The 14,786-nt window shown below is 39.5% G+C and overlaps 1 protein-coding gene across 12 annotated transcripts in view; it reads right to left on the reverse strand.

Moving 5' to 3' along the window:
- TCF12 (transcription factor 12) overlaps positions 1–14,786 on the reverse strand; it is a 159,592-nt gene that overhangs the window by 30,110 nt on the left and 114,696 nt on the right. Inside the window, exon 1 of one of the 12 annotated variants that reach the window (XM_019007895.2) lies at positions 14,656–14,779. The exons of 7 other annotated variants lie outside the window; for them this stretch is intronic. Coding sequence is in view for 4 of the 5 variants with exons in the window: in XM_015638557.3 (XP_015494043.1) it covers positions 8,928–9,050 (123 nt within the window). In the remaining variant the exon portion in view is untranslated. Of the gene's footprint in view, positions 1–8,394; positions 8,526–8,927; positions 9,088–14,655; positions 14,780–14,786 lie in introns of those variants that run through there. 4 more of the 12 variants (XM_015638557.3, XM_015638555.3, XM_015638556.3 and 1 more) reach the window with 4 other exon arrangements.

Below are 14,786 nucleotides of genomic sequence, written 5' to 3' on the forward strand. Positions count from 1 at the left end.
AGTATTATTGTCTCTTCAGTATTAACACACCAGTGGAATGCCCATTCTCAACTTGCAAGCAACAAATTTTCTTTTCAAGTTAAAAATGTAAGATGCCAAATAAACATAATGACTCAAAGTCTTTCACTGCAGCACCTCTAAGGAGAAATGTAAAGTGTACTCAGGAATAAGTTAAGTAAAATGAACAAGGCCCAGTATTCACAGAGTCAAGGACTCTACCTGCAACTAGTTGTTCCATACCGAATATTGCAATGATTAGCATGTGTTAGAAGATAAATAAAAAGCAGATCAACATATACAACAACAAAAAATATAAAAATGTAGCATTGAAACTGGAGCATCTTTTTGCTATAAAGTAAAAAATGTGGTATTTTAACTATTTATCTTACTTGTTAAATACAGGTGACTTCATAAATACATATATGAAGAATAATTTCACAACTTTAAAGCTTATATAATGCAACTTAAAAAGCACACTACTCCCTAACATTCAAAAGTGATTATTTTGATCCCTTCCTATGCACGTACAGGCACACATATTTCTACAGCATTCACAACTCTCCCTGGTCTTTCTGAGATGTTGTTTACCAAGCAAGAGAAGGGCCAGGAAAACCAAGCCAGCCAACAAAAAAGCCTAAGTTCCCTTAAAAAAGAAGCATTGTCCTCCCAGAGGGAGACTGTACTGATAGGGACATTGAGGACAGTGAAGTGGGCAAGTCCCGCTCCATTTGCATCCCAATCCCCCTCCTCCCGCTGCCGAAGGCTTTTGCAGCCCTGCTGCTGTGGGAGCAAATGGCCGGGATGTGGCTGAGCCAGCGCCTCTGACATCACCCGCACCCAGGCACTGCGCTCCCGGCCTCGCTCCACAGCAACCCCATTTCAGCAAAGTCTCTGCAATTCCACAATGGTGGAATCGGGACAAAGGCACAGGGCACGGGCCCAGGGCACAGCGCTCGGGATGAGCCATGTAATTTAAAAGGCAGCAGGTAAACAGACTCATGGTTAGAAGGAGTCAAGTGGAAAACTCAAAACTTTAAGTTACATGCTCGTTTACCATTGTTTTTTATTAAAAACAAATTATTTATTTTTTTTTTTTAAAGAAAGCTTTTCGGAAAGCTTCTGCTCAATATTTTACTCGAAATTTTTCAGTTTATGGAATAAATGTAAAATAATAGAGATGCTTACCAGACCTGAGTGACAGAATGACAATACATTCTGAGCAATGTTCGCAGTACATATGTATTTACTCTATATGATGAATGCATGTATATTCCATGCCTGAGACATATTTTAACAGAAATGTCACTCTGTCAAATTGTAAATACTCGCACTCATAAGACTGCAAACATATTAGGTAAAACTGGGCTTAGTTTACAAGTTCTCTGTTGTGCAGAATAACACAGCATATGCTATAGCTGATGGATAATCTATCACTGTCACAGGACAGCAGTGGAAACAAAGCTTTATGACATTTAGCACTGCCATGGAGATGTACACTGATTAATGCAAAGTCACCTACAGTGACGAATTATACTTCTTTTAAACGGCAACATTATCGATGAGATTTGCAAATACAAGCTTCAGACTGAAATTTTAACGTTTTACATAATTGAGTGATTTATAAAAACTGATTAAACGCTATCTCAAAAGGGAAATTAAACTCAAAAACTCCTGCAAATGTATAATTTACAAATACATATGTACAAGCCATTAACATAATAAAAATGTTATGAATCATATAAACGTAAAAGAGGCCCTTCCAAACAGCTACATGAAAGTCCTAGCACAGACGCATAACTTCATATAGTTTCTGCTTGTTTTGGTATCTTAACTATAGCTTGCAAAAACATAGCTGCAATGTTATGAAGCTGCACTTGTGCCAGTCTAGATTTTTCAGATCAAAGGGTTCTTGCGGCAAAACACAACTGATGTGGTCTCAAAGACTTCATTAACTCCAGATGTGGGGAAATAGCCAGCCAATTCCACAAAAGGAGCGAGTCTCTTTTAGTTACAATCAGAACTACCCACAAATTAAAACCAGGCCTCTGATGTCATCTGATCACCTGCAGATGAGCGCCGGGTTTTTTCTGGTTAATGACCTAATCATAATTTTTGTGCTGCGTTACTACAAACAAAATTTAAAAGCAAAGGAGAGATTTTACTAAAATTAACCCAAAGTCTATGAGATGCAAAAGATGAAGGTTTTAAATAAGAAAGTTAACAAAAAGGATGAAATTTTATTTTTAAGCGGGGAAGCAATGCATCAGGGCAAGCGGTCTGTTCACTCTGAAAGGCGCACAGGCACTGGGACCCCTACCCAGCCAAATGTACCCCTGTGGCTGCTGGCATGGCTGAGCAGCAGCTCCCCAGTAGGACTCGATGTCCTACTTAAAGGGCTTTCTCTTCTGCAACAGCTTAGCAAGGCAGTTAAAAATATGACGTGGCTGCTCAAGACAGCCTCTTTTAGCTATTAAACTGATAACACTGACATCCAGGAGGCATCAAACCAGTTTTTCCTGGCTGACATTCCCACTAAGACAAGGAAGGAATACTGTTAAAAGGTCAGCCTGTTTGCAGTCTCCTTGAAGAGGCTGTCTCCAGCAGGTAGAAGAGAAGCCCATCCTTAATCCCCTCAAAAGCACTGTGCCCAAAGGCACCGAACGTGTCTCCATGCTGACAAGCAAAACACTCTACCATTATGAATGGGAAATTCCCTTCCGATAAACGCAAGCCAAAACCAGTTTTTTTACATGACTTATCAAGTCTTGGCCTCGACTTTTTTGGAGCTGTGCTAATATATACATCAATCCTAACACTGTGGTGTTCCTGAAGGGTTGATAGCCTCCACGGAGGCAAGGCGGACAAACGAGTTGCAGAGGACGTCAAGTCAGAGACCCACATCAGTCTCCTGTGCCCTGAATTGGTTTATGTCTCTTCAGCAGGAAAGGCAGGATGACAATTCAGATTTCTTTATGAGGGGTTGTGGTGGGGGCTGATTTCAGAGCTGCGGAGACATAAACTGTACAACACCAGGTTTAATCAAAACAAAAGCATCATCCCAGTTCTGAAATCTGCCTTGGTGATTATGACAGGTAATGAACTCTACTGTGAAACTTATATGGGCCTAATATATCTAAAACATTTCAAATATTATTCACTGTTGCTTCTGTTTACTAATACAAGTGCCAATAACTCCAACAGTAATTTGAAGATTTGTGTTTACTGAATTTTATGCTACGTAAAACTTCCAAGTCTCGTTCTATAAATGCATTTAATAAATATAACACTTGGGAGTCCTTCTGTTGGCATCCATCCTCTCAGGCAATTTTCCTGTTTCAAATTCTTAAATATTTATCAATGTTTAATATTAATGTTAAAAGCAGATTAAAAAACCAGCAATGAAGCAACCAAACTTACTTCCGATGAGCTCATGCTATCTCAAGACCAAGGCTCCCATCACACACACTGTTTATGAAATTATGAATTATGTTACTCATTTAAGCATAGTTATTAGCAATTCTTGGAAGTTCAGGAAAATATTTGTCAAGCTGCTTGAGACAGAATTTTTTGAAACCAGTAAAGATGAATAACCTATTCTGTAGCTTGTAAACTCTGCTAAGTAGCCTATCTGCATTCCATCAGCATCAGTCATGCAAGTGTGCACTGATGAATGATTTGTACATGTGGCAAAACTTTACAGAGTATTATCTGCAGGTTTTGTAGCAAAAGCTAATTTTGCTGAAAGGCAGTTCTAGGAAAAGCGAACTTGTTTTCATGTTTATTGTATTTCTGACAAAATCATATACTAAAACTTCAGGAATGTAGAATATTAACTACAGTTTTCCATACTCCTCTTTACAGCAAGACAGAAGCTTAAAAAAAAAACAACAAACCCAACCAAACCCAAGATTCAGTCTAAATTCTTGTTTAACTGATATTTAAGCAAGATGATAAAATGAAGAGCCCTAGTGTACTAAGTCAGTATAACCACATCCTCAATCATATTTTTGTTTCCAATACCAGGTGTAAAGGTTCATGTATTAAAAACCTCTTCACACCATCCAAAATGAAAATAAAAGCCTCCTTTAAGAGAATACTCCTGTCTGCAAATCAAATCATATTTTCTAAGGATTGTATAAAATTCAAACTTCTTAGAGTAGCTAAACTGAATTCCATCTTGAATAAATGTTTATGCAGTTTAGGCATGCTATACATGCCTATTTGGGTATTTCTGAAATGCAGAATCCCACTGTAAAGATACATAACACAAGTACTTCCTAGCTTCTTCCCTAGGGAGTGGCAATTTTAAAGTCATGTTAAAAAGCGAGAGGCAAACTTAGCAAAAATATCAAACTCAGTATAGAGAAACCTTTTGGCCTGGTTTGTTGTTTCATTATTATTAGTAGTAGTTTTTATTTTTATTTTAGTGTGAACTAGAGATGGGAAGAAAAAGAAGGTAATGCAGCAAAAACAACATCAGAAAGAAATATGTATTTACATATTGCTTGAAGATTTTTTTTATACTTCATTTTCCACACAAAATCTCTTCACCAGACTCTTCAAATCATGCTGTCACTAAGGAACACATGCAACTATGTCTTCAAAAATTCCTGATTAAATTCAGATTTTCAGGAAACAAAAACCAGAACATTTGAAACTACTCCATCTGTTTCTTAACCTGTTCCCCGTATTTCAGTACAGCTCGAGCTGTGTGAGGAATCCCCAGCAGCAGCAGCGACCCCAGACACATGCAGCAGTGGATAGGGGCCATCTTTTCCGTTTGTCCCTCTCTTCTCTGAAGCCACTCTCTGGTTCTGCACCTCCAGCACAGACTGCTGTATTTCTCCAGACAGACCGTGCTGAGCACGGGCACGTTCCTCTTTGGTGTGCGCCTTCTGAGAAATACAGATCTGCCCCTACAGCACCTGAGCCCATCCCTGGCTGCTGTCATGAGCCCAAGGAAATGGACATAACCTTCACTTTTAAGCATTAATAAAGCTTGTTGCAGACAAGACACCCTTCTGGCAGGGGACCGCTGCTCAGCAGATTGGCAGTTCAACCCAATGGAGTGGAGCAGGGAAAACTCTCTTGGGCTGACGGGTTGGAACTCATCGTTTCTTAGTGGGATGGGGAGGGGAAAGAAAAGAGCGAGAAACAGAAAGAAAATAAAAATCCAGCTGACCAGTGTTTACTACCTCTCTTTATCCAATGTCCACAGCCATGTACCCCTAGAGATTTTCCAGATGATCTTATATTTGTCCTGACTCACAAATGTTAGCTCTGACCTTGTGTAAGTTGCAGTGGGCAGCATATGGTACAGAACAGCTTTAATTGTACCTTCCGCCCTGTGTACTAGCTGGCCCAATACTAATAAAAGCAAAATTGAATCTTAGCACCTGGTTGCTCCAAAATTTACAAACTGAAAACATTTTACATGGACATTAGAAGCCTAAGTACATTATTTATTGCATAACAGGCACAGCAAGGCATGCTGTCATGTCATCTGAGCATCACGCAGGATTATTAACGTTTCACTCTGCTCTAATGCTGAGAGTGACGGCTGCAAGACGGGCAATGGCTGCACTAAAAAATCCCCAAATATACCCAGCTCTCCCCACACCTCTGTGTATTTCTTCATTTATACACAAGTGCTCATCAGCAACATGTTTATAAAAAGCTTCTTACACTCTCAAAATTCTCAAGGAAAAGAGTATTTTCTACAAAAAAATCCCAATATAAGCTACTTCACCCATAAAGCAAATCACAAAACACTATGCATATGCAAAATACCTATATCACCTGACCTTTTTTTGTCCTTTTTAAATAGGCATTGTAGAAATCTACTGTAAAAAAGATGCAGCTTCTCCAACTTGGAGAAAGGCTCAATCTCAGCCTATGATGAGAAAAATAAATATTTATTCAATAATAAAATAAACTTGTACATAGACTGGTATATTAAATCAACCCATAAAAAGCACGAAATAAAACAATAAAGTAAATAAACTCACAAATAAACTCACAGGTGAGAATATCTCACCTGAAATAGTAGTAATAGGTGATATGAAATAAAATATAATATTTTTTCAAAAATTATTTATTTTGGTGATAACTGACACATTACTGCATTGTCATATATATCAAAATAATTCTACAGTATATTTAGAAAATAACTAACTTATTTCTATACTTGTAGGTGAACTGAAAACAGTGGAAATCATGCAAGTCTATTTTACTTTTAAACACATAGATGGTATCAAACTTCTATTAAATATCATTTTGGTACTGCTGCACTTCCTAAAATCTAGATGAAAAGACCACTGTGAATGAAGAAGTTTGCTTAATTATGCATTAATTAAAAAAATAAGAATAAAATAAAACCACAAAAAAGGTATAATTTATATTTGTGCTATTATCTATACCTAAATATTTCTGCACCTTTATTTTTAATGGAGATTAGGTATTTTAATTATTTGGGGGGCTGAGGTCTGCAGCATGGCTCTTGAGTGAAAAAGAAGATAAAACTTTACTGACAGAAACAATTTTTTAGTTTTAATTTTTTTAAGTATAGTTTTAATTTTTATAGAGCTGAAAGCTCCAAATGAAAATGTTGTAAGCTTTCCTTAAACTGGGTGTATTTTCTATATGTCAACAGGTGAAGAGCAAAAAAAACACCCCCAAATCAGCAACAACAACAAAACAGGCTATGTCTAGTGCAGTGCAAATGCTTTATTTTCTTTATGAAACAATAAGGGGTTTTTTAATTTGAAGGGGATTCTTGAAACATGTATTTTTTCCTATAGCACCTATCACATATAACAGTAAAATTTTACTTCTCAGCAAGGGATTTGTATTAAACCACTTTTTACTTTGATGTGTCCTCCCTAAAACATAAAGAAATTAGAAAAACTGAACTTCTTCTAATAGTAAAAGCCCCTGATTTATATTTCAGGCTTTAATATATGTGTCAGTCCCCACCGAATCATCTATCTGCGTGCTTATATGCTTGGTTTTCAGCATAATATTAAGCTTTGTTTTGGCTTACAAAATAAAGAAATTTAAAAGAACAAAACATTTTTAATAAAAAGTTTACACATTTTCTACATATAATTTCTCATTTATTTTGTGAATAAATGAATCAGATTTTATCTACATTAGCAGTAGATGCAATAGCATCTCCTTATCGAGGAATGCCAGCATCCAAAATCTAATACGATGATCTATATAAAAATCTCCAACTTGAACAATGAGGTTCATGCTAACAACGACTAATTTGTCAGACAATAAAAATAAAAGCACTAAGACAACAAAATTAGGGTATGTACTGTTCTCTCACTGTAGAAAGGTTCATACAAAGATTTGGCATACACACCAAGAGGCGGGTTTCAAAAACTAACACAAAAACCAATCCCACAACTCTACATAACCCCCATATGTATATTTAAATTAGTAATTTAGGCCAACTTGCAGTATTCCTAGGAGAAAGAGTGGTAGAAGTTCCTAAGATGATTTTAAAAAAAAATTAAATAAAACCTTGGGCAACATGATATAAGATGATCATATGATTTGTCATCTATTTACTAAGTTTTCAAGCTCATAAAGGTCACCTCTGACCCATAACAGGCACATGCTATCAATTTTCAAGCTCATGCCCTCCTACAGTACCAGCACTTACATCTACTATATGCCTGGAAATACTTAATAAGATCAAAGCCTTTTTTCCTGCTACAAGAACAAAGAGAAATGTTGTAATAGAGTGATCTGTGCTCTAGAAAGAATAAAATCAAAACTCCATGCAAGTTATATTCCCTTTGCTTCAGGGGTATTGTATAGTTAATTTTACTTAAGTCTTATATATATCTTCACATAAAACTTCAAACAGATTGTTTTAGCCTAGGAGCAGACATGAAAGAAAAATCATTTCATATTTGAAAGACAGCTGGCATTTATACCAAAGGAAATGAAATAGAGACCAAGCGATTTTACTGATTCCCCAACCTCTCCTCCAGTGTCTTTGCTGTTATTCAAGAAGCTCATATGCAGCGTCTTTTATGAATATAAAGATCCATAATTTAATTACGATTGAACAAAAATCTTGGCAAAAAAAAAGTTTACTAATGAAAGCAAAACTCACACAGGCCCACGGGAGGACCAGCAATAAAGAAACAAAACAAAACAAAACAAAAAAGCCACAAAAAAGATCAGTATCAGCATCTCCCCTTTTCCTACTTAATACTATTTTTATAGAAAAAGAAAGCCAAAACCACATACAACATAAACAGACCGAAAGAAACACACCGTTGTTAATTTACCATCGTATGCTAATTTCTAAACACAAAAATCAGAACTGGTGTTCTAATTTAAAAATTAGAAGTATCTACCACGAAACAGAAATACCTCGTTCAATTTCCACGAAGTTAAATCCACAGGGAAGAGATTTGTTTGGTTTTTTCTCCCTCTGGAATCTGCATCTCCCCCCCCCTCCCGTGTTTGCAGGAACATTTGATGATTCCGAACTCCCGCGGCGAGCGCCCGGCGCGGGCAGGGCAGCGCTGGCGGCCGGCCCGGTGCGCGGCGCTGCCCGGGGCTGGGGCCGCCGGAGCCGGGGGGCTGCGGGGCGCCGCCCAGGGCAGCCCTGCAGCGCTTAGCGAGAGAGGGCACCGCTTAAAAACAAACCCAAAACAACCCCCAAAGACAAGCCGCGGGCACGCAGGAACACAAACTTCGGCGGGTCTTGCGCGGCCGCGCGTTCCCCGTCACACAAAGCAGCCCCCCCGTCCCAGCCCGGTCCCCGCACAGCCCGGTCCCCTCAGAGCCCGACCCGCCGTGCGCCCCCGGGGAGCTCCCGCCCCAGCCGGGCTGGCGGGGCCCCGGAGCGGAGAACTTGCGTGAGCCCGGCCCGGCGGCCCCGGACAAAGGCGGCCCCTCACCGTCTTGCCGTTGTAGTAGTACATGAGGGAGCTGCTGCCCACGCCGGGCACGGGGTAGGCGCAGTACATGGCGCGGCTGGCGCGGGCCGGGCTCAGCGCGCCGCCTCCCGCTCCCCACGGCATCCACCCGCCGCCGCGCACATGGAGCGCTCAAAGGCAGCTTATGCAAAGCAGGACTGAACCATCTCCGGCCGGCGCGGGGGTTGGGCGCGGGGGCGCGCCAGTCCCCGCTCCGCGCCCCGGCCCCGGCCCCGGGAGGAGGCGCGCACGGGCCCGCGGGCGCCGAGGGCTCGGCACACGCAGCCCTACGCGCCGGGAGCCGCAGGGAACCCGCACATGGGCACGTCCTGAGCCCTGAGATAATCGTCTGCTTTTTGTTTTAATTAAATTAGTGCACTTGTGGCCGTGCAGACGCAGCTCGATGCAGCTCCAGCCACAGGGCCATCTGGCTCTGACTAAAGTTGCTTCCAACTTTGGCAAACGTTTCCCAAAGGCCCGGGGAGCTGCTGGGAGCGAGTCCCAGGGCAGAGCCCGAGCGCCCGGTGCTCCCGGGCCCCCTCCGAGCAGGGCAGCCTGGGGCAGGGAGAGACTCTGACACAGACAACACCTACACAAGGTGCTTGGGTTTAAAAAAAAAAAGAAATAAAATAATAGTGTAAATATTTTCGCTTTATGGAATCATCCAAAATCCATCTTTAAGATGGAGTATACAAACTATAAGAAAGGATTATCTTGGAAACACAAGTCCAGGGTCCCTTTATATTGTATAATACATTTTTGTATGGATAAAGCACACATATGTGCCCATACAAGACGGAAGAGAAGGGAAGAGGACCTCAGCAACTTTGTCACACCACAAAAACATGTATTATTCAATACAGCAAACAGACTACAACTTCCAGCACAGAGATCCCTCAATATTTGCACACTATCAATGCCTGGTAGGCCTTTTTGTCTTCTTTGCTGAGCACTGGTATTAACTAACATTAACTCTTACTGAGGCGTACATTTTTTTCTTTTCGACAAGTGAACACAGCTGGTTATTAACTGAGCTTCTGCTAAGTCAGATACTGATTTCAATCCAGGAAAAAAAAGGTTAACACACAACCACATTTCTCCACCTCTAGTTGTGTCTACTGCCAATGCTGTGAATTCTCCCTGCCTTTCTCCTGACAAAAGCAGGAAAATATTTCAGGATAAGGAAAAAAATGGGTAAAGTTCAATTCAGCCATTTATAGGGAGAGAAAGCAAGTTGCAGAAGTCTGGTTCATTCTGCCAAGCACCTCGTGTGTCAGTGAAACCCTCTGAACTAAAATGATCCACAAAGGTGATAAACTGACTGCAGCTGAATACTGCAATCAGATAAAAATCTCTGTGTAATGTCCGTTATCTGAGGACATAACTACTGTAGTGTCTATAAATACACAGCATATATACACACTGACAAAAAATATTCCCATCTCAAGCTTCAAATGCTTTTTCAGTGAACTCTTCCAGTCAATTAGACTACTGTGCTCAGAGTATGTTGGCAAATACATCCTGAAGTTTCCATCTGCTGAAGAGCACTTGCATTTTTACTGCAAGTCAAACTACGCATCCAGAACTGTTTAACTATGCAGGAAAGCTAATGATATCTGAACCAAACTCCTCTCCAATACAAAAGGCATAGCAGCAGCAGCTGCAAAAAAGAACATCACTATTCTGCAGACTATTAAATTGCCAGGCCTGCAGAGTGACTGGCGGCTTCCTTCTTCCCCAGGGACCACAAAGACCCATTTCAGTCCCCAGAGAGTACGTAAGAACCTTTGATTTGCAGCTAACAATGCCATTCCTTAAAGCTTCTCACTAATGTTCAGGACTCTACAGATGAGACATGCTAAAAGATCTTCAGATCTTTGCATGTGCTACTTCTTATACTGCACTAGATTACAAACACTACTTCAGAATTATGTACAACTTAGAAAAGTTGGAAGAGGCACTTTCAGCTTACAGACTTGAAGTAGTAAGAGAACCCTTTAAAAAAATAATTTTAGCATGCAAACTTTTGAAACATTAGAAATGCTTCCAGGGTAACTGCAGTCAATTCATTGAAGGAAAGACTATCACCAACATAGTTGTAATTGCTACTGCACCTCCATGCACACAGGCCCAGTTTTCAAAATAGTTGTATTAGAGATGAAGAGCATGATCAAGCCCCCTTCAAATAATAACCATTATCCACCTATATACAAGCAATTGGAAAAATGTTAAAAACATCAAGCAGAAAATCCTAACTTGGCTGTGTAGCACTGTTGGGAGGCTGCTCTGTGTACAGATACCCTATACTTGTACAGAGCAATTTAACAAAAATACATAGGTCAGATTAACTAGTAATGTTTACTAACACTATTAACATTTATCAGTAGGAGTAAATCATTAACCTTATTCACCAGCATGGGTAAGACAAAAGCAAAAATATGATCAATAAAACTGAGGAACGCCATTGCAAACGTCTGTTTGTAGACAAACTGGTCCCTCCATAATGAGTCACTAAATGAATTTGCTCCTGACTTACTTCCCCACAAATCAAAAGGATAACAATTGCATTTTACCAAAAAGGAAATTACTTGTCCTACACTCAGTTACATCGTTGGGAATAAAATCTTGAGTGCCCATCTTGAGACATATCATTGTATCTGCTCTACGTTTACTGTATGAAAACATTGTTTCTCACATTTGGTGCATTGATTCACCATACAGGATCAGCCATAATTCCATCAGCAAATCAAATTTTAAATCACATAAGTTTACTTTCACCAGGATGAAATATGAACCTAAAAAGGAAGAATTTGAAACACTGCTGAAAAAATGCTATGTTGTTAGCAGTAACTCTGTATTTGCAGGAACTGCTACCAGGTAACTATTCCAAAAACTCCTGAAGTCCAAAGCAAGTTTTTGTTTTGTGGTTGCAATTTTTCTAATCCTCATTTAAGCCAAGCAACAGCTGCTCTGAAATTTGTTTTCTTAAGAGAATCATGTTACAGTGAAATGAATCATAGCTGGATCAGCGATACTGTACAGGGTACAGTTGTTTACTCCGTTTTTCCTTGGTGACAAGTCAAGGGTTAATCTTATGACTCAGCCTGACAAAACAAGTCAGCTGGAGACAGGGCCAATTTTTTAAACTTGATTTCAGACAGACATGCCGTCAGCAGAGGAGCACTGAACTGACATGCACTTTGTAGCCCGAATTGTTTCCACTCATGACCCTGTAGTGTGTGTCAAAAACAATAAACTGCCTGTTCCTAAAGTATGTAAAGAGATCATGAAAGCTGATGCAGAGTGAAATACTGACCTAAAAATAAATAAAGCTACCTGTAAGAAAGTATTTTCAAAGATGATTTTAACACTAAGAGATTTTGTGAATGAACCACATGTTCTCCTTGAAAACAAACTTTTATGTGAAATACATTTTTGTTCCATTTGTCAGAGCCACAAAGGAAATACACCATAGAGCATATGTAATTCATCACGTGAATTTAAAAAAAAAATAAACATAATTTCTACAGATTACTGAATGTTATACTATATGAAAGTTAGTTATGTACCTGTCTCAACAGATAAGCCATTCTCCAGTCAAATATATTCCATGAAACTGAAATATCAAAATGCTTTAAAAAGGTTAACACCTTTCATTAGTTTTGTTATTTTATATGTGTCTGTTCTAAGACAAAAAACACCAAATCTTTTTAAATTATGTGCTACTAGAAATTAAAGCTCCTCTTTCACCAACAACAGCAACTGTGATGTGTAAACCCAAGTATCAAGTATCTCCTTGTGGAGAGTTAGCTTCAGTCTTGTTGAAAGAAAAAAACAGTAACATGGTGAGAGCCCAAGCCTGCTTTGGATGGGGAAGCTAGATCTCTTGTTCTTACCAGCTTCCATTAGTTTCTTAGGGGCTAGGCTAACCTTCTAGCTTTGGAAATAAGGCAAAGGCCCTAGAACTCCCTCCACCCAACACTGCCCAAGGCTGGAACTTCTTATCAATTTCAACCACGTTCAACAGAGGAACAGAAGTTTCACAAGTGATAAAGTTCTTATCAGTTCTGAGAAAACTGGAACCTGAACAGGAGAGACAGACTCAAACTGATACAGAACAACCTGTTGCTATCTAAAACATACATAGTAATTTTGAGCTGCTTGTCCAGCAAAAGTTATGAAAAAAAACCCCTTCTATATATCTTAGGATTCCCAATATAGCTTATTTTAAAGCCAAACACTTATGATGATTAACTATAGCAGAGCCAGAGTCAGGACCATTGCTAAGCCATGCATTGAATATGCTGCATCATGTAGCTGTCAGAATAGACAAGATTTCAAGCTGTAAGAAAGAAACCTGGCTGTTTTCAGGGGAAAATACAATGCTTATTATATTGTCCTCTATGTAATTCATCAGCTAAGTAAATGTTAATTTATTTCAAAATCCTGGAAGGATAGTCTTCCGTGTTAACTAACCACTAAGCATGCTGCTCAGCAGAGATGGAGCAGATGAGCTGTATGGAAGGCAATTTAAAATAACCCAGAGGACTGAATTTTATAGGCAGTCCCTCCTGCCAATATCCAAAGGATGATGTTTTATGCAAATTAATTTACTAATCTACACAAGAGCTAAAATGGGTGGTTTTCCTTTTCAAAGGGTTTGTCTTTAACTGCACATTTAACATTCATGTTACTATAATCAGGGAAAAAGAAAGAGTTTGAAGGGATAGCGAATAGAGTAAATACTAATTAAATGGATATTAATTGCTATCCACTACTTTTACCTTGCAGTATTACAAGGCTGAGGGATGGTTGTTGGGGATTTGGTTCTTGGTTTGGGCTCTTTTTTTTCTGCAAAAAAGCTTCAGTTAACTCTGGCAGATACAGGTAAAAAAATAAGGATTATTTTTTAAATAGGAAACTGTAGCTAGGATTTCTCTGTTTCAATAGTTCTTTAAATTATAATGAATTTATTCAAGTTGAATTTATCCAATTTTATGATATATTTAAGTTACTAAATATTTTCTTGGAATGAGAATAATGAAGAAATAAGCCCTGTATATGCCATTCATCAGAATCAATCACAAAATAATTTCTTAGAGGAAGTTTTAAAATTTTTTTCAAAATCATTCAAATATAACTTTGATAGAATATTGCTCAAGTTCAGCAAGTTCTATTATTTTGCTGTAAATATAAAGCACTTTGCAGTTTGAAAGCTTTTACAGGAACGTCTTAACTACTCATATCTATATTAAAAAGTAAACAAACATGTTTATTATTCTGAAGCAATAAATGATCCTATCGGAAGCCAGATAATCATCACAAAATGTGCCAAAAACCAATCTAGAAACCTATGCAGACCTTAAATGAGTTTTAAACCCGAGATAAATTAGCAAGGCTGTTACTGAAACTCGGAGAATCATAGAATCACTGGCTTGGAAGAGATCTTTAAGATCATTAAATCCAGCCCTGCCCTAACACCTCAACTAGACCACGGCACCAAGTGCCACATCGAGTCTTTTTTAAACACATCCAGGGCTGGTGACTCCACCACCTCCCCGGGCAGACCATCCCAGTGCTTTATCACTCTTTCCGTAAACTCTTTCCTGGTATCCAGCCTCTATTTCCCTTGACGCAGCTTGAGACTGTGTCCTCCCTCTGTCAGCTGGTGCCTGGAGAAAGAGACCGACCCCCACCTGCCCACAACCACCTTTGAGGAAGTCGTAGAGAGTGACGACTCCCTGAAGCAGAGATCCCATCAGCTCAGGCTGGCCAAGGCAATGTCTGCGAGCAGCTGCCGGTGCCTGCGGGCTCCCTCAGCCGGCCCGGCCCGGCCCGGCG

Source organism: Parus major, chromosome 10, assembly GCF_001522545.3.
Source record: "Parus major isolate Abel chromosome 10, Parus_major1.1, whole genome shotgun sequence".
Lineage (NCBI taxonomy): Eukaryota > Metazoa > Chordata > Aves > Passeriformes > Paridae > Parus > Parus major.